The sequence below is a fragment of the Lethenteron reissneri genome, chromosome 22 (genome assembly GCF_015708825.2).
Source record: "Lethenteron reissneri isolate LAM-NWPU_2019-01 chromosome 22, ASM1570882v1, whole genome shotgun sequence".
Taxonomy (NCBI): domain Eukaryota; kingdom Metazoa; phylum Chordata; class Hyperoartia; order Petromyzontiformes; family Petromyzontidae; genus Lethenteron; species Lethenteron reissneri.
In genome coordinates this window covers 12,873,745-12,891,657 of record NC_083800.1, presented here as the reverse complement: position 1 = coordinate 12,891,657, position 17,913 = coordinate 12,873,745, and the positions used below count along the sequence as shown (strand labels likewise).

The 17,913-nt window shown below is 49.2% G+C and overlaps 1 protein-coding gene across 3 annotated transcripts in view; it reads right to left on the bottom strand.

Annotated features, from left to right (window-relative positions):
- Positions 1-1,890: 1,890 nt before the first annotated feature.
- The window catches only part of LOC133345649 (regulator of G-protein signaling 12-like), a 51,218-nt gene continuing 35,195 nt past the window's right edge, over positions 1,891-17,913 (bottom strand). For 2 of the 3 annotated variants that reach the window (XM_061556603.1, XM_061556605.1), the window contains exons 6-14: positions 14,128-14,323; positions 13,297-13,394; positions 12,260-12,469; positions 10,175-10,248; positions 9,224-9,350; positions 7,832-7,922; positions 6,440-6,513; positions 4,407-4,488; positions 1,891-3,809 (exon numbers count right to left, since the gene is read on the bottom strand). In XM_061556603.1, coding sequence (XP_061412587.1) covers positions 2,833-3,809; positions 4,407-4,488; positions 6,440-6,513; positions 7,832-7,922; positions 9,224-9,350; positions 10,175-10,248; positions 12,260-12,469; positions 13,297-13,394; positions 14,128-14,323 — 1,929 coding nt within the window. In that variant the 3' untranslated portion in view covers positions 1,891-2,832. The remainder of the gene's footprint in view (positions 3,810-4,406; positions 4,489-6,439; positions 6,514-7,831; positions 7,923-9,223; positions 9,351-10,174; positions 10,249-12,259; positions 12,470-13,296; positions 13,395-14,127; positions 14,324-17,913) is intronic. The other variant, XM_061556604.1, reaches the window with a different exon arrangement.

The window sequence follows — 17,913 nt, the reverse complement described above, 5'->3', positions numbered from 1 at the left end:
AAAATAATGAATATTAAATTAAACAAAATAAAGTAAGAGAAAACAAATTCTGTTTGATCTTCACTTACCCTGGGGCCTGATGCTGGCTTGCTTGTCAGAAGGGGGCCAATGAGTCACCACAATTGCACACACAGACACACACAGACACATGTGCACGCGTGCGCACAAAGACAAAGATCCCCCGTATAGCCTAAACTGACTGTCGGGACAAGTGCTGTTAGCGAGCACCTGTGAAGGCCGACACAGCACACGAGTCGGTGAGTGGCCAGCACCACGCCCGGCCGCCTTTGTCTCCCCAGTGGCGATGTTTACACACCGCACCAGGTACTCATTTGAGGCTGAGTCGACCTATGGAAGGCCCAGGACCGGTTCAGATAATCGTCACCGGTGTTGGCCGTGAGCGCTACGACTCAAGACGGAGCGCCCCCTCCAGCGATAAATGTTCGAGACCGTAACGACGTTGATGTGAGGAGGCCGTGCATGCTCGTGAAGCCTTACGTATTGAGGTGTGCGTGGTGAGCAAACTGTGGGCAGTCATTCACACTGTAACGTCGCAATGTCACAATGTCACGGCACCCCCAACATTACGTCTACAGCGTCAGATTCGGGCCAGCACTCATCTAAAGTCTACGTCTCCAGTGGCCTTGGAATACATTTGTGTCATGCTGACCAACTCGGGTTGAAAACTCCCAATGCATTAAAATGGGGTGGCACAATAATCCCACAGATGATCCAACAACTTCAGTATAAAGTCGTGTTGCTATTGGAGGCTTACGCGCGAGAAAACCAGTCGATTGACCAAATCTTTGACGCAAAATCCAGCGCCAAAAGGTTCCGCTTTGACGTAACGGCAGATGACGTCATTGCATGTAATGTCTCATGACGTCATCGCACGTCGTGTGACATCATCTTGCCACGCGGCTCACCACGTGGAACATTCATTGTCGCCAATGAAGCACCTCGCGAGGCATCGCAGTAGTGACTAATCCCATATCTGCATGTCATCAATATGCTAAATTCCTCTGTTGATATGTAAACTCCTTTGTCAAGGCGCTCTGCTCCTCCCACCCAGCTTAAAATACGCTGCCAAGCTTAGTAGTGTTCATTAGGACGCTGTTTTTCCGACAGCTGTTTCTTCACCTGAGGACGGCTGCTTGCATTGTGGCCGAAACGTCGTGAGAATTTTATTTGATTATGTTTTATTATTTTATTATTTCCCTTCTACGTGACTTTACAGAAAGAACCAAGAATATGAATCCCTGCAGTCACGAAAGCTTTAAATCGAAACTTGTCGTTGTTGTTGTCGTTGCCTCTTGCGAGCGGAGTTCGACGCCAAAGCTTCTCTCCAGCTGCTGTTGTTGTGCCATCGGTGTTCGCGGGCGATGCCTTTTACATGGGACAACGTAAAACGCCTTTCACCTGCAAACTTCCTCATTTCCCAAACCTCGTTCATTTGGTTGCTTGCTACATCTTTGTGGATAAGGAGCACCTCGAAGTGCAGGCGCATAGGCCCAGGGCCTTTTGGCGACTTGAATTCCACCAGTGCACCGGAATGCTTTGGCAGCTGGGAAGCCCCGACAAGTGTAGCCGTACTAAGTCAGCAATTGCTGCACGTGGCCGCTTTTTCGCAACACGATCAAACATCGCCCACTCACAGAGCTTTGTACTCAGGTTTAACTTTTTGCCGATTGATTTTTTTCTTCAAATTACAGGTGATAGGTCTTGCCAACCGAGTTCGATTCCCATTCATGGCTAACGTTGAGCGGCGAGTGATAGCTGACCCATTCTCTGAGTCACCCCTTTCACCGACCCACAACTGACCAGTGCGGTGAAATATGGTCAAACAATATCCGTGACAGACACTGTATGGGGGAGGCCTTATTCCAGCAATGGGTTGACAACGGGCTGTTTATTATCAATATAAACATTTGTCAGAAGAGACGAAATGGTTTCAATGGTCATAATCGTACAGAGTAATAACACACAAACAATGCGTACATTCATGTGTAGTATTGTTTACGTATTAAACAAATTGAAACCTTTTGACCTACCACATTCCTCATGAACTCCCATTCCCTGCCGAGATCGCAGTCTACATCCTTTATTGCCCCGGTGACCATGTTCGGTTTAGACTCTACAAGTCTATGTAAGGCCAGAGGGTTTCTATGTAAGGCCAGATGTTTCTCCAACAGTTTTAAACGTGATCCAGATATGGTGGCACAAGACATGAATGTCTACCTTGTATGTTCACAGCCTGACCAAAATGTATTGGTTCAGACTAACGCTCGTCATAAAGATTATATCGGTAACAGCTGCGCTGTGGTGTCAACGTGTAATAAAGCACTTGTAAATAATACAAACAACAAATAGGCTGTTACATGATGTACCAAGAAAAAAGGAGTGCTACCGTGTTTCAGACATTAGCTGATTGGAAGAAAAAAGTGCAACTGGTCATACGTTGTATAAAAACAGAGACGGTGCAGTTTTAATTGCTGAAAAAAATTAAAATAATTTTAAACCAGACGCCGTGATACATCCGTACGTTGTGCCCCCCGTGGTGTTTGGTCCAGCGAATGTAGTGGAAGAGTTGAGGGCCTGTGCAGCAAAGTTGAAGCAGTTGCGTGGAAAATCCACGAGAGCGATATTTATGGAATTAATTTATTATACTTTTCGGAAACATACAATGTTGACTGCACTGTGGGTTAATATTTTTTATTAATTTTTTGAGCGTGAATTCTTTCTTTTTTTGTAAATAACTAAAAAAAATGTCACTCGCAGGCCAAGACGTCTGGCTCTTACACCTTTCACTTTGTACCGTGCGGACGACTCATGTTAGGACTGCGATTCCACATTCTGCGCGTCGAAGCCCAGAGGAGCAGCTCTGCTGTTCTCTGTGCTCTCCGCAGTCGCCGCGTCCCCCGTCGACGAGCCCTCCGTGCCGTCAGATTTGTCCGAGTCGGCCGGCAGCGACGGCAGTGCTTTCTCCGGCGGGCCCCCTTCTTCTGGAGGGGGTTCCGTCGGCCTCTGTGACTCTGGTGCCTGCTGTCCATTGGCTTTTTTTACATCCGACGAATTGTTTGCGTTCTCGTTGAGGGAAGCGTCCATCGCCTCTGGCGCCGTGACTGTACACACAAAGTTCACAAGCTCTTTCTCGGCCAACTCTTGTCCCGGTGCTGCCACCGATGGCGAGGCGTGGGAGTTCGGAGGGTGCGGAAATTCCACAATCACCTCCTCGGAGGAGGCCTTGCCAATCGCCTTGCTTCCATCCTGCAGCCGAGCCAGACCTTTGTTTTCGTGGCCGTGAGAGGCTTGCTTTGCGACCGCGTGCAAGTCCTCGGGTTTCTCTGCCTGCCCCGGAGCGCCTGCCGGCGTGTGAGCGACCCTGGATTCAAACATTATTGATATCTGCAACACGTTTGGCTGCAACTTTGGTCCACCACCCTGCTTCATCTCTAGGTGTGGACAGGAGGAGGACTGAGACACGGGCTGATGTGCGTTGGGTGACAATTCCGATGCGAACGGCTGTTGGCCTGCTGTGCGGGGCGTGCTCTGCTGTTGGCTGCCCACTTGGCTCTCCACGCCCGAGGTCTGGCTCTGTGGCGTCGGCTGTTCCTTTGACGTCAAGCTCCCCGAAGGCGCGCCCTGGCCCGTTCTGTCAGCTGCCGTGGAGGAGGATGAGGAGCAGGAGGGAGGCTCTGGACCCATGGCGACTCTCAGGAAGTCAGGCAGCACTAGGTCTTCTTTGCGCAGCAGACCGCGCTGGTCATCGGCACGCCGCCGCTGTGCCCGGGACAGCAGCTCCAGCCACTCTGCACACCACGTGGCGTTCGCACACGGAGGACGCGCGACCACAGTTCTCAATGCCTCATGCAAACACACACATAAGTGACACGGGTGAGCTAAAGTTCTTCATGCATGTGGGCTACCTCTTTGTTACTGCCATTTGCTGTTGGATCATTTGAATGGTCTTGACTTGTAATGATTATTTGAGATCCTTTGTGTCCAATGGGAAACTCTACCTGATAAGTTTAACACGTATATTTAACACAATATTATCCACAATAAAGGTTTTTTTGGGTTAGATCACGTAAATATAAATGTGTCGTTAAGCCCACCACCACCCGACACAGCCGATTAGTAAAGTTTGTCACGTAAACAAAACGTATGCCAAGTAGTTACTACTTCAGCACACCTGTGTGTTGGAGAGTAAACCCACAGCATTTACAATTCGAATACAATAACAACCAGCCTCATCTACCTGATAAACACTTGGTCCATAAAATTCTATGTTGGAGACCAAGGATCCCATTCTCGTCTGCAATAAATAACGACTCTCCCTCGATGATAGAAAAAAAGTTGCCATTTCAGAAAATTGTAAATATCCACGAATGAAACCCCACACTTACCATCGCTATCTTTAGCTTTTGGCTGTGAAGCTTTCTTGCCCTTGGCAGCAGCGTCCTGCTCTGCGGGTGACTGTCCACTGGTCTGAAAAACGAGAGTTGACCACCAATTGCAAAGGTCACTTTTCTGTTGTTCGGTCATTGATTTTCATTGGTGCATAAGGAGTGTGGCGATGATAACTATTTAAATTGTCTATCCATGCTGGTGGTCAAAGTCACCGTCATCTTCACTATCAACTTCACTCATCAGCTCTCATCATCATTTGCCATGTTCAACATTCAGAATTTCCAGTGCCGACATCATCACCATTGTCCTCATCATCATCACCATCACCATCACCACCGTGACCATCTATATCCATCAAACCCATCGTAAAAATCAACATCTTTACCATCACCATCATCACAAATATTATTATCATCATGATCACCGCGATCGTTGTCACCACCATACTTCCTTAACATCAACAATATAATCCATCATGAGTGTAGAGGATCTTTTCTGCTTTCAACAACATCAGGAGTGTCGATCAGGCAAGATTCTGACCTGACTATAAGCACCTGTGACCAGATGCTTGCACTAACAATGTTTTATCCAGACAGATGTCAGCGCTCTCCCACAGTGCATAAATATACCTGGCGCATCTGTTCATCTCTAATTCCTCCATTCTTGCTTATGGAAGCAAAATGTTAAGGAGCTATATGCCCGGGGTGCCGCAGTGGTGAGATGTTAGCTACCTCCCCTGGTATGCAGGAGGTCATGGGTTCGATCCCGACCTTGACGCCTGCTGTATATTTGGAGTTTGCGTGTCTCTCTTTCCCCGCGATCGTGTGAAATTTTCTCCGGGCCCTCTGGTTTTTCCCTCCACATTTAGAAACACGCATTTAGAGTATTTGGCTGCGAGAAATGTCCACGCGATAAGCAACTTCGTTGAGTTATCATTTGTGGCCAGGTCGCTTCTGAAAAATAACTAAATAGCTCAGTTGGGCCTTACCTGCTAAAATAAAAAAAGTTTCAGTTATTTTATAGTTTCAATTTCGAGATCTGCTCGCCACGAGACGGCTCAGGAGAGAGTTTGTGTCGTTTTTCAATCCCTCCGTCAAAGGCAGGCAGACTCCAGAGAGGTTGACTCTATGGTCCATAGTTTGGGTTGCATTGCCACAATCGCACCATTGTGGCCTGGATCTTACATTTTCTGTGGCTTATGGCATTATAGAACGAGCGGTGCGGGTTATTCTTGCACGCTCTGCACATTGCTACCGTGTACGACGCCGTCGCAGAATGAGCGGGCAAAGCTGAATTTGTTTACAATCGGTTACATTGCGAGGATTGTAAAAAAAAATACTTTGCCTCGTACATGAACAGCCCTTTGACAACCCCACTACTCAATAAAGGAATCGCCCTCCCAAGTATAAATCCAAGTTTAAAATCCTGCTTAGCTACTTAGATCTGACGAGGTCGGGCACACTGCAGGTGATTAAAAAAAAATTAGTCAATCACCGATTATTCCGAATTGAATAAGATTAGGCACTCACGTTTGATAATGCAAAGATAACAAGACAAGGCATTTGTTTTGTAACAGCTTCCAATGCAACGTTGTCCTCATAAGTGTTTAATTAGCCATACGGTAACCAGAGTGTCGGGGCTAAACACACACGTCGGCTTTCGCGACCAATATTATTCATAATAGAGGTTTTTGGGTTAGATCGCGTATGAAGAATGGTTTGACCTTCAATCCAATCCGAAGAAAGTGCTTCTGCTGCTTGGGATTTATCTTATTTGGTAGCCTACAAAAATTGGTCTTTGGTCCCAGTATGGTATCAAAATGTCCATCCAAGTAAAGGTCTAGCAAAGCGGTGGTAATTCCTTTGCTGTACTTTACTCTGTAGAAATACGCGACGCCACGTAGACGCCACCTTGAGGAAACTACCCAGCCTACAGGCGAGACGCTTGAGACAATTCGCGAGGATTTGGCGGCAAGAGCGAATCGCAAGCGCCGAGGTGCTGGCGAGAGCTGGGATTCATGGTGGATCACCTTCGATGCGAGTCCAGAGGAAGCCGGAGCAGAATTCACCTCACGCAGCTTGAATTTCCCGTCGATGGTCTTTTCTGTGGCATAACGCACATGACACTGATATGAGGAAAGGAAATACAACAATAGTACCGCTTTCCATCGATAATTAATATGTCCGGGGCCAGTGAAAACGTTCTGGTTACCGAAACGGCGATGTTTTGTCGCGTACTTCAACTGTAGCTCGTTTAAGATAGCGCTCTTCCGATGTGTCCTAAGATTGCGCCGTGTATTGATCAACATTGAGGTCAGCCGTTTCACTCCACGTGCCGGGAGCTTCTGCAGGAACTGAATTCCGACTTATCGCGTAACTCCTTGTCACGCACGGGAACAAGTTACGGTTGTCATCCAATTTAATTTCACCATTTCCGCCTTCCTCGTATCCACGACTTCACAGACGAAGATGATGTACACTTCACTTGGTATCGGACATTACCGGGAAAGCGAATGACCAAAATGCTCAGTGACATTTGTCAATCTCAACATCAGCAGCTGGTAAACAAGACAAAGATCCTTCGTAAAGCCTGAACAGACTGTAGGGGCAAGTGCTGTTAGCGAGTAGCACCTATGAAGGCCGGAACGGCACACGGGGGGGTGGACGGCCAGCACCACGCCTGGCCGCCTTTGTCTCTCTAATGGCGATGTTTACACACTGCACCAGGTACTCAATTGAGGCTGAGTCGACCTAGGGGAGGAGGCCCAGAACAAGTTCAGATAATCGTCACCGGTGTTGGCCGTGAGCAGGAATCGCTCCCCACAACTGGTGAACAACAACAATTGCCATTCGCCACTAAGTGGCGGTGACGTCACCACGACGCTTGTGCCAGGCCTGGAACTGGTAAACACACATTATGACAAACACTTTCTAAAGTCTTGTTGGCTTTGAGAGCCCAAGGGCAATCTGTGATCTGTAAGTGGGTCCTCTGGAGTATCTCCAGTGAGAAATGTTGAAACCTTGGCTCCAGTGGCTCCTCTGGAGCATCTGCGAGCGAGCTTTCAACGTTTCAACTTGTTCAAGTTTGTTTTGTTTAACAAGGTGAGAATTCAAGAGACGATTTGAAAGAAATACCCGGGTCACGGAAATTAAAGCAAAAACAAATAAAAGCAAATACAGCAACGAAGCAAAACAGCAATCGGAGCAAAAACTAAATCTGTCGGAAATATTACACAATCCTAAGTCGATGTTAAATTATAAATTCCCTGTAACGTCAGTCAGCAGATCATTTTTATACCGATCACAGTACAATTACAATGAAGTCAGATAAACATTACACAGACAGAGGGCGATGATTGTACCAATATGTAAACAGAAGAAAGATTTCTTGGTACAAAAATGCAAATCAAAAGGCCCGGTACCTTTGCTGTGGTTGGCAGCTTCGAGCACCACATGCTTGCCGTCCAGCTGAGACACAGGCACGCTCATGTCCAACGCATCTGTGTTGCCGTGCTTAGAGGGCAGCGGCGACGGTACGCGTGGCACGGGGGAAGGGAGACACGTGGGGAACAAAGTACGAACGTGCTTTTGTGAGTTTCATTCAGTACAGGATTCTACGAGGTCGGCCGTTGTTGAAACACGTGCATGGGCGGTGTGAACACGGTGGCCAGAGTAACATTCCCAGCCACGGCTAACGGCAACATGACATGAGTCATTCAGACTCTGCATTCTCGACAGACCTGTTCTCCACCGGAAGACGGCTGCTTGCGTTGTGGCCGAAACGTCGTGAGAATTATTTTATTATGTTTTATTTTTATTATTTTATTATTTTCCTTCTACGTGACTTTACCGAAAGAACCAAGAAGATGGACCTGAAAACACTTTGCAGACCTGAAACACGTCACTGCTGCCAAGAGAGACAGCTGTTCTCGAGTCTGAGTCAATTGAGGAGGCAGAAATAACTTGTCTCGACTACACGTGTGGTGCATAGACAATAGGATTCCTCTTATTCGCAGTGAGGTGGATGTACGTTGAACGTCTTTCGCACCGTACGTAGCCAACCGTGATAATCGGAGGTGCGGGAGAAGGACAACAACCTAAGCACAAAAAGCAGCTCTAAAGAAATGAGTTTTCAATCTAGATTATTTAAAAGTGCATAGCTCCAGTGGCTTCCTAATATCGGAAGGAAAAGCATTCCAGATGGCCGCAGAAGCGCATCTGAAAGTGCGCGATCCAGTGACCATCTGTGTGGGAGGCGCTGTATGCGGATCCCGCTATCTCGTTTGGTTTCACGTCGCACGGCGTGTCGCTGTCCGGTACAACACGCGGTGCGACCTGGAAACAGCGCAACGGCAAGGATCCACGTGGCGTGTCAGATCTGGTCTACAACCTCTCACAGAAGCCGCTAGTCTGTTCACCATCATGCGGAGGTGAACAACAACCTTTTGTCGTGGTTTGAGATACGGTGTGTACGTAATGTTGAACTTCTTTCGCACCGTACGTAGCCAACCGTGCGAATCGGAGGTGAGGAGGGACAACAAACTAAACACAAAAAGCACTTCTAAACAAATGAGTTTTAATTTCAAAGTGCATCATACCTCACAAGAGGCTTCATAATATCAGAAGGAAGAGCGTTCCAGACGGGCTGCGGAAGCGCATCCGAAAGCGCGCGATGCGGCGACCCGTCTTTGTTCGCTGGCGAGTCAAAAGCCGCCGCCGCTACGAGGATGACCGGAGTTTGCGTGTCAAATGTACTTCATCTGAGCGTGGCCTCCCTGCGGCCGGTGCACTGCCGACCGCGACGCCGCGCTCACCATGTAGGCCACCATGTCCTTGAGCTTGAGGCCGTACTTGAGGACCACCGAGTGGAGGACGTCCTCCACCGCCTTGTTGGGCTTGGCCTTGACACCCACCGACTTGGTGATGGGTAGCAGATCAAGCCTGGCGGAGGCACGGACGCGCGAAGATATTTCTCGTTACGTGTAACGTTTTGACACGTTTCCTAATTTTATTAAAACTGTGCTACTGACGGAGTGTCTTGAGAAGTACAAATGTGAATTGGGAAACTCTCGCAAGAGCGGTGCATAACACCAACGTTCCATCTTAACTAAGTTCTTGACTTTGTCTTTCGCGGTGTAATATTTAACCTGCATTAAAAGAAAGTCAGCTGCCGTATACACTGCAGGGATTTAATGAAATTAGCCATCAATGCGATAAGGATTTTGATTAATTGGGCACTTGCTTAAATGCCGTGTGAATTCAAAGTGCTTTCCATCGCATCTCAAACACTTCAATACCCTGCTACGGTCTAGCCTAGTGGTCCCCTCCAGCAGGCCAGGACTGGCCATAGGTCACACAGCAAAATCGTGCTCACACGTCGTCACATAGCAACTTCCAGCTACTAGTACTACACAGTTTGTCGCGCAATCCATTTAAAAATTTGTATAATTGCTCATAGCCCGAATTTGGGGCCGGTGTGTTTACAAATGCCTGGGCCGATTTTTTGTCCCAGTCCATCACTGCCCCCCAGTAGTGGCAGCTGTACCAGTGCGGCACACAAGGCATACGCAGTACCGGCTTGCAAATGGGCACGAGTCTTCCAGCAGGGGGGTGGGGGGCGATGTTGCAACGGCGGTGTTTCCGAGTTAAGTTAACTTTAATTTTAATAATCTTTCGCACCCGTACGTAGCCAACTGCTAATCGTAGGTGCTTGGTGATGGTGGTGGCGATGGTGATGGTGGTGGTGCTGTGAATGCATCTCCAACCTGAAGAGGATCCTGCGCTCCAGCCGGATTTCCCTGTTTGCGAGAGTCAGGCTCTCTTGTTCCAACACCAACTGCTGTAAACATAAAAGAGACAAATGTAAGTTTTAAATACCAGGGCACATCGTACGTTTCACGATGTCTCACGATTGATCAGAATTGCTTACATCTCTTTACGAAGGGGCACCGCGGTGGCAAGATGTTAACTACCTCGCCTGGTACGCAGGACGTCGTGGGTTCGATCCCGACCCTGACGCCTGCTGCTGCTGTATATTTGGAGTTTGCATGTCCGTCTCCCCGTGGTCGTGTGCAATTTTCTCCGGGTCCTCCAGTTTTTTCCCTCCACATTTAGAAACAGGCGTTTAGAGTATTTGGCTGCGATACATTTCCACACGATAAGCCACTTTGTTGTGCTTTAATTTGTGTCCAGGTCGCTTTTGGAAAAAAGCTATTTAGCTCAGTGGGCCGTACCTACTAAAAAATATGTGTTTTAGATAAATAATAATGTCCAATATAAACACGTATTTTCTTGTCATTTCATTATCTACCTGCCCTATGGATTGTTTCAGTTTAGTTATAAAAAGATTTTGTAGCCTCAGGTGGCAGAAACACCGCGGACGTGAAAATCCCTTGCTGGCGTCACTGCCGGCAGAAGGACCTCCACCCAGCTGAGGGTATTTTGGTCTCCTCTTCCACTACTGGCCAATCGTCTTGGGGGGGAAATGGGAGTACCCACACTTTACCCCACCAGACGCGACCTGCCCGTCGACTGAGCATGGCGGAGTGCCCATTTACACTGCCGGGTGGACGAGAGGTGGGAGGAATCAAAATAAAACCTTCCCATTGTTTCAAATTCCATGCCGGGAGATGGAGCGAGCGACCTCTGGCTTGCAAGTCCGGCGTGCCAACCGTCGCCCTCTTGGCAGCTCCATATGGCTTGAAACGACCAACTTGTATTTTGTTCATATAATAGAGGTCTTTTGGGGGTTAGATCGTGTAAATATATAAATATGTCGTTAAACCCACCACCACCCGGCACAGCAGACTGGTAAGGGTTATCACGTAAACAGAATGTGCCAATTCGTCACGAGTACAGCACACCGGTGTGTTGGAGAGCCAAGCCACAACATTTTGTTCACCGAGCAGTAATAATGAAGCCGCTGGGAGAGCGACGCTACGACCGCTGATGATTTCACCAACCACCCGAACAAACGCTGAAGATCCGCTCCAAATCCCTTTCATCAATTTCCTTGTCACTCGCACTGCAGGCCTGAGCGCATCTTAAGCGCAAACAACAATTTGAGGACGGACGGTGGCCTTGTAGGTCAATCAACGATTTAGCCGAGGAGACCGAACTTGTTAAACAATGACGAAACTACGTTGCCAGCCTTCGGTGGACATGTGTCGAGGAACAACAGTGGGGTTTGAGCTGCTGAACCACCCCAAGTTGGTGTCCTCATCCGGTTAGCCTGCAAGTTCTTGGTAGTTGCGCCAACGCACTACCCCCATAGCTCTCCACAGCGTTTTCGTTTTTTTTCCAGGCAGTACTGATAAGCACTATTAGGCACCGCTTTCTGACATTTCTCTCCACGTGCCGGAAGCTTCTACAAGAACTGAACGTCCCCACACGCTGAGAGATTCTCCAAGCTCCACGTGTGCAGAAGTTCGCAGCACGCGGAGCTTGGAACATCAATCATCGATATCCTGGTGTAGTTGTTTCTCTGCATCTACGTCAGCCAATACGAAAGAAGAAGTCGACCTTACTCTCACTTAGGTCGCTCTCTTGCTGATCAGATCACCTGCAGGCTGCCCAATCACCACCCACTAACGGCAGACTAATGCCACGAGTCACTCGCACAAAGCTCATGGCCCACCCTCCCGGTCTTCGGCAAGTCCACTCAGCTCCACATCCTCCCGTGGCGCGTCAGCGCAGAGTCTGCCCTGACCCCCGTTGCTCTCGTAAACTCGCGCCGGGATGAGTCCCGTGCACAGCTCCTCTTAGCCGGTGCTGTCCCCATTTTTTCCTCTTCACCGTGAAATCCTCTGGTAATATGGCGAGTGGCGTGTCCAAGAGGCGGAGCGACTCACCCGGTCGCCATTCACCAGGAAGACGTCGAGGGCTACGACCGCGAGGCCGCGCTTGTCGCACAGCGGGCGCAGCGCCTCGCGCACCGACAGCTCGGCGCTCACGGTGATCACGGCTGACGAGCCGTCGGGCAGCAGCACGCGGCACAGGGGGCCCACGCGGCCCTTCTCCTGCGCGGCCCCGTCCCCGGCCTCCACGGGGCCCATCTGGCCCTGCAAAGACAAAGGCGTAGGATTTGCCCGGATAGGCTTTCAGCAGACTGCTGGGGCAGGCCCTGCAGAGGTGAAGGCCTCCCGTGTAGGCCGTAACAGACTGTTGGCTCAAGTGCTGTCAGCGATCACCTATTAAGGCCGCCATGGCCCAGCCGCCTTTGTCTTCCCAGTGCTGATTTTGACACATCACCAGGTACTCATTTAGTTGTGAGTCCACCCACAATTGAGAGCGGCCTCAGTGCTCATTTGAGCAGAGAAACAGCGGCCATTTCTGTTCTCAGAAGCTGCAGTGGTGGATCACACTGCAATTTTTTTTTTCATTTTACCAGGTAAGGTCCACTGAGCTATGTAGCTCTTTTGAGAAGCGACCTGGCCACAAATGGTGGCTTATCACGTGGAAATTGATAAACTAATTTCTTTAGAACTACTTTCTGTTTTTACTTTGTCGTCCTTCCCCCACACCTCCGATCAGCGCTGTTGGCTACGACTGCTTTCCAAAAGAAGTTTATCATACACACATGCAAATGTGCCAAATACTCGAAATCAGTGTTCTTCATTGCAAGGCCCGTGGGCCACTGGCGGCCCCTGGTGGCCTTTAGTGCGGCCCCTGACATGCAGCTCCCGACAATACACAAATGTGAAAACAGCACATACAGGCGGTGTGGTGGCCCTCGCACTGACTGATATCTTATTGGCAAAAGTGCCCCCCCCTCAAAAAATTAGCTCCAAATGCATTCACAGTATTGCTTTGGAATATTTTAGAAATTTTTGTTAAACGGCATTACGCTTCTTCCCAGATTCCCAGCGTCGCCATGCCAGCGCCTCACCTCGCTCGAGGCCGCTAGCGAAGGTGGAGAATGGAATTCACTCTTGGTGGTCGTCAGGGACCCGACGGAGTTGGAGCGCGCCATGTCCACGCTCGAGTCTGCAGCACAAATCACCGCAGCGCAGCGTCGCCCACGGCACGACACCACGTAAACAAAAACCCACCCACGCCATCGGCAGCGGCTTCCCACGAATCAAGCGATTCCCGCAAGACAGGGGGCACACAGGAAGTAAGAGCAGTTCCAGATGGCCGCAGAAGCGCATCTGAAAGCGCCGTACAATGCGGTGACCTCACCGTCACTACCCCATACCGCATCCGGCTACCCGCACCTGCGACTAGCACAGTCGGCTATGTACGGTGCGAAAGAAGTTCAACGTACGTACGTGCGTACGGCCACGTGTTGAAAGTTGGGGTGGTTCTATGAGTGAATAGTTCACCGATGGGTTTTAGATTACAAATACACAGTGACCCGTTCATTTGGCGACCATCAATGACTGCTGCGATGCTATATGTGGTACGCACTCGAAAACCAACTTCAACGTGAACTTAACTAAAGTTAACTGTATTAAATATGCACAACTACTGGCAACCAAGCCTGCCAGTTTGTGCGCGACTGTAATTCCAAATATCGTCATCATCACGCGTGTCGAATGACACGGAGAGTGTGATGGAATCACAACTCTACCGGTCGTGGTGTAGCGTGTTGGTGTAGCGTGGCGGTGTAGCGTGGTGGTGTAGTGTGGTGTAGGGTGGTGGTGTAGCGTGGTGATGTAGCGTGGTGTAGCGTGTTGGTGTAGCATGGCGGTGTAGCGTGGTGTATTCACAACCCTACCGGAGGTGGAGTCGTGCTCATCTCCGCGTCTGCCCGTGCGGGGGATGCTCGACTTGCTGCCAATGATCCAGGGAAAGCCGCCAACTCCGTGTATCCCACCACCGCCACCGCCACTACCGACAGAGCTCCCCACTTTTCTTCTGCCTTCCTCCTCATCCTCCCCGGCAGCTTTCGTCGCCTTCGCCTTTTTGGTCGACTGTTAAATGGACGAGAAAAAACACAACGAATCAACGTCGTTTCAATCACTTTGGTTTTCGTACGGCGTCGTTTATGCAACGGCATCACACGACGCTGTGCAATCCGCAAAGCACAGAGGCGCACAGGTCAAGGTGCGCTCAGCCACTTCATTCGTTTTCATGCACGTAGGAGGAAAACGGAGCACCGAGAGAAAACCGACACGCTGGTGAAGGTAGCAAGACTCTATCCCGCCGAGGTGGGACGGATGGAGGTAAGTCCTCGGCATTCTCGTACCGCCATCTGCTTTGGCGAGCAAGTGCGGGGCACTTTGGTGCCCGCAGAAAGGGAGTTTCACAACGTGAGTGCGAACCAGCAAGACTCGCCTACGGGGATAGATTACAGGCCACGTGCATAGCCACCATCGCCCGCTGGTTATGATCACTATAATCATCACCATCATCACCTTCATCATCATCATTGCATCATGGTCACTCCCATCGCCAACAACATTGATAACTCCGAAATGCCTCCACCATCATCATCATCACCATCTTATCATTTGGTTACAGCAAAAGTTTCACAAAGTGTAATCCCCCCCCCAAAAGGACACTTTTTTTCCCGCGTAAATACTCGTTACATGGTGTTGTTGTCTCTCGAAATTGAAATAAATTAAAATAATTTTAACAGTTCGGTTAGCTACCGACTTCGTGCTGCGTGGAAGCAAATCATCAAATAACACATTGTTTAAATGCATGCCTATACAGGCCACCATACTTCAATTACCGTTGCTACGGCTATTTTAATACACACAGTGGATAGGGAGGACAGGATCAAAGGGCTCAGATAATGCGCATGCATAATGTACGTTCTCTCATTAATCCCCCCGCCACCCCCACTTTGCACAAGAGCGCAGAAGCGTGGTCACCACATCTACGCCTCTATATAAAGAACGAAACAGACGGACTTCTCCACAAATCTGGCTGTCGCCTGATGAAGCTAGTTGTAATTACTGGCGAAACGTCGTACTCTGATTGTAAATGTCGTGGCTTGGCTCTCCAACACACCGGTGTGCTGTACTAGTGACGAATTGGCCACGTTCTGTTTACGTGACAACCCTTACTAGTTGGCTGTGTCGGGTGGTGCCGGGTTTTAACGACACATTTATATATTTACACGATCTAACCCAAATAAAACTATTATGGTGTTGTTTTAGCAATTGCAGGAGTTTCGACAAAATCTATGCATGGAAGCGACTTCATTCTTGGTCACATAACCAACTCGGGATCCACTTGGGTGCCGTTAATTTTGGTTATAGAAGAACAACATTCAAACAACACCTCTCGTGGTACCGCTCCCCTTTCGTCTCACACTTCTGCCCAACAGCAATTCCCAGCACAGCCTGGCAGCACACGCGAGGGTGGCTACTGCATCCCCTCGTTATTCACCAACTTGCTATCCGTGATGTTCGCTACCCACGAATTGCATCTGGAACTCTACACGACTATTGCACCGAGAGAGAGCGAGAAAGAAAGTGATGAGAGAGGAAGTGATGAAATAAAGTGATGTGAGAAATATTGTTGGGTCTTTCGGTAAAGTCATACAAAAATAACAAACACATTCCTGCAAAGGGAGCTGGTAGGAACGTTGGGTTTCTCGGTCAATGGCCAGGGTCAACGGCGGCGTGGTGTATTCCGTAAATATGGCCGACTGTGAGGGCGGGCACAAGCCGGCGTGAGTAGGTTAAACGTTGAGTTTTATAAGGGCACCACGGGGTGACCAGCCCCTCCCCACCCAGCCCTACCCTCCCCACCCCACCCAGCCCCTCCCCACCCAGCCCCTCCCCTCTCCACCCAGCCCCACCCCTCCCATTTTTTGATGCACGATGGACGGACACAATAATCCCCTGTGGGCTGGTGGTTCCTACCAGTAAAATAACAAAAGTTACTTTCTTTGAACCTATCTACGTGACTTTACCGAAAGACCCAAGAATATGAATTCCTGCAGTCACGAAAGCTTTAAGTCAAGATTTGATGCGAGAAAGTGATGAGATAAATTTACCGTATTTAATAGCTTTTTACGTATTTATTTACAGTAATTCGTGAAAAAGTATAGGTTTTCATTGGCCAATATAATTATCCGCGACGTTTCCTATTCACGAGCATCTCCTCGTCGCGAATAACGAGGGAACGCCGCAGACAGGAACCCTACGCCGTCAGTTACAAAGTTACGCAACCGTTTGGTCGCGTTTCAGTGTCGGGGGCCACAAGTTACCAATGTTGAAATTCACCGCAGCGACATTTTGGGGCACTTCTTCCTGCACCTGCAGATGGCTTCGTGAATATCAACGTTTAAAGATCTCCGAGATATCAAAACTATTGAGTGTATGTTCACAAGTACTGCGTGTGGTCAATGCAGACTTGATGCCTTGCAAAATGTTTCTATTTGGTGTTTGAACATCTTTACACCTCCTGCTTTATTTCCAGAAAGGGTAAAAATCTATTCTTCTTTTTCATGCTATGCAAAGGCTTCAGGCGAGGTTCAGTGAATGACTGCTGATGCTGCTGCTCCACTACCGGCGTCTCAGGCTGAATTTCCACAGTGGGCCACGGTACGCGGCGTGCTTTGCAATTGGGTCAGAGGTCTCGACAGTGGCATCGAGGACTCCCTCCGATTTTCCCACAGGTAGGAGCACCCACAGCGGCTCTCTTGTGAAAGCTGCTCAGGAAAGGAAGTTTCTGTACCCAACCGGACAGGACGGATCAATTTTCTCTCTTGGCTCAGCTTGCGTTCGCTTTGAGTTCATAATTCACCATCCGTCTATTTTTCGCTCGGTGGGGCCCAGTGTTGGCTGCACCTTGTTTTTTATCAGAATCTTTACTTGGACTGCGGAAGGAGGAATCCGCTGAGCCTTGAAGCTCTTTTTTGCATCACAGATGCCCAGTATGGTCGGGTGAGCGGAATGCAAGAACTAAATGATCTCTGGAAGCTGCAGGTCCCTTGAGTAGGCAGGAAGCACAGGCACTGGGCTCGCAATCTCTCCACTTCCTTCCCGTCGTGCGGCCACACCGTGGCAAGCGGCGTGTGGGTCGCGTTCCGTCACCGATAGGAATTTTGTCGTATGCATTACACTTATCCGCAGCTATTGAAGGGACCCGCTTCACCGATAAGAAACATTTGTCTGATAAGTTATTTTCACGTCCAGTGTATCCAGATAATAAACTCCCCTTATCCACAATGCGCAGGTGGGACGCTTCGGAGGGGGGGGGGGGCAGCGGCATTTGCGTGCGGGGAACTTTTTGGTTTTAACCGCTTTCATCCACAAATGTCACCACCGCCCCTTGGGAGTCGTCGCGTTCAAAAACGCATCGGATGAATTTTCCAATCCAGTCCTCTTATCCGCAAAACTTAAAAAAGCATTGCAAATACAGGGATAGGAAGATGTGTAAGTGGTGTAGTGCAGTGGCGCAATGCGGTGTGGTGTGGCCTCCCTCGTGACTGTTACTGAGGTGGCAGTCCCACGAGGCTGTGACGGTGGAAACGACGACGACATCGACATCGTCGTCAACCATTGCCATCATCTCGTGATCATCTTGTCATCATCTTCTTTTT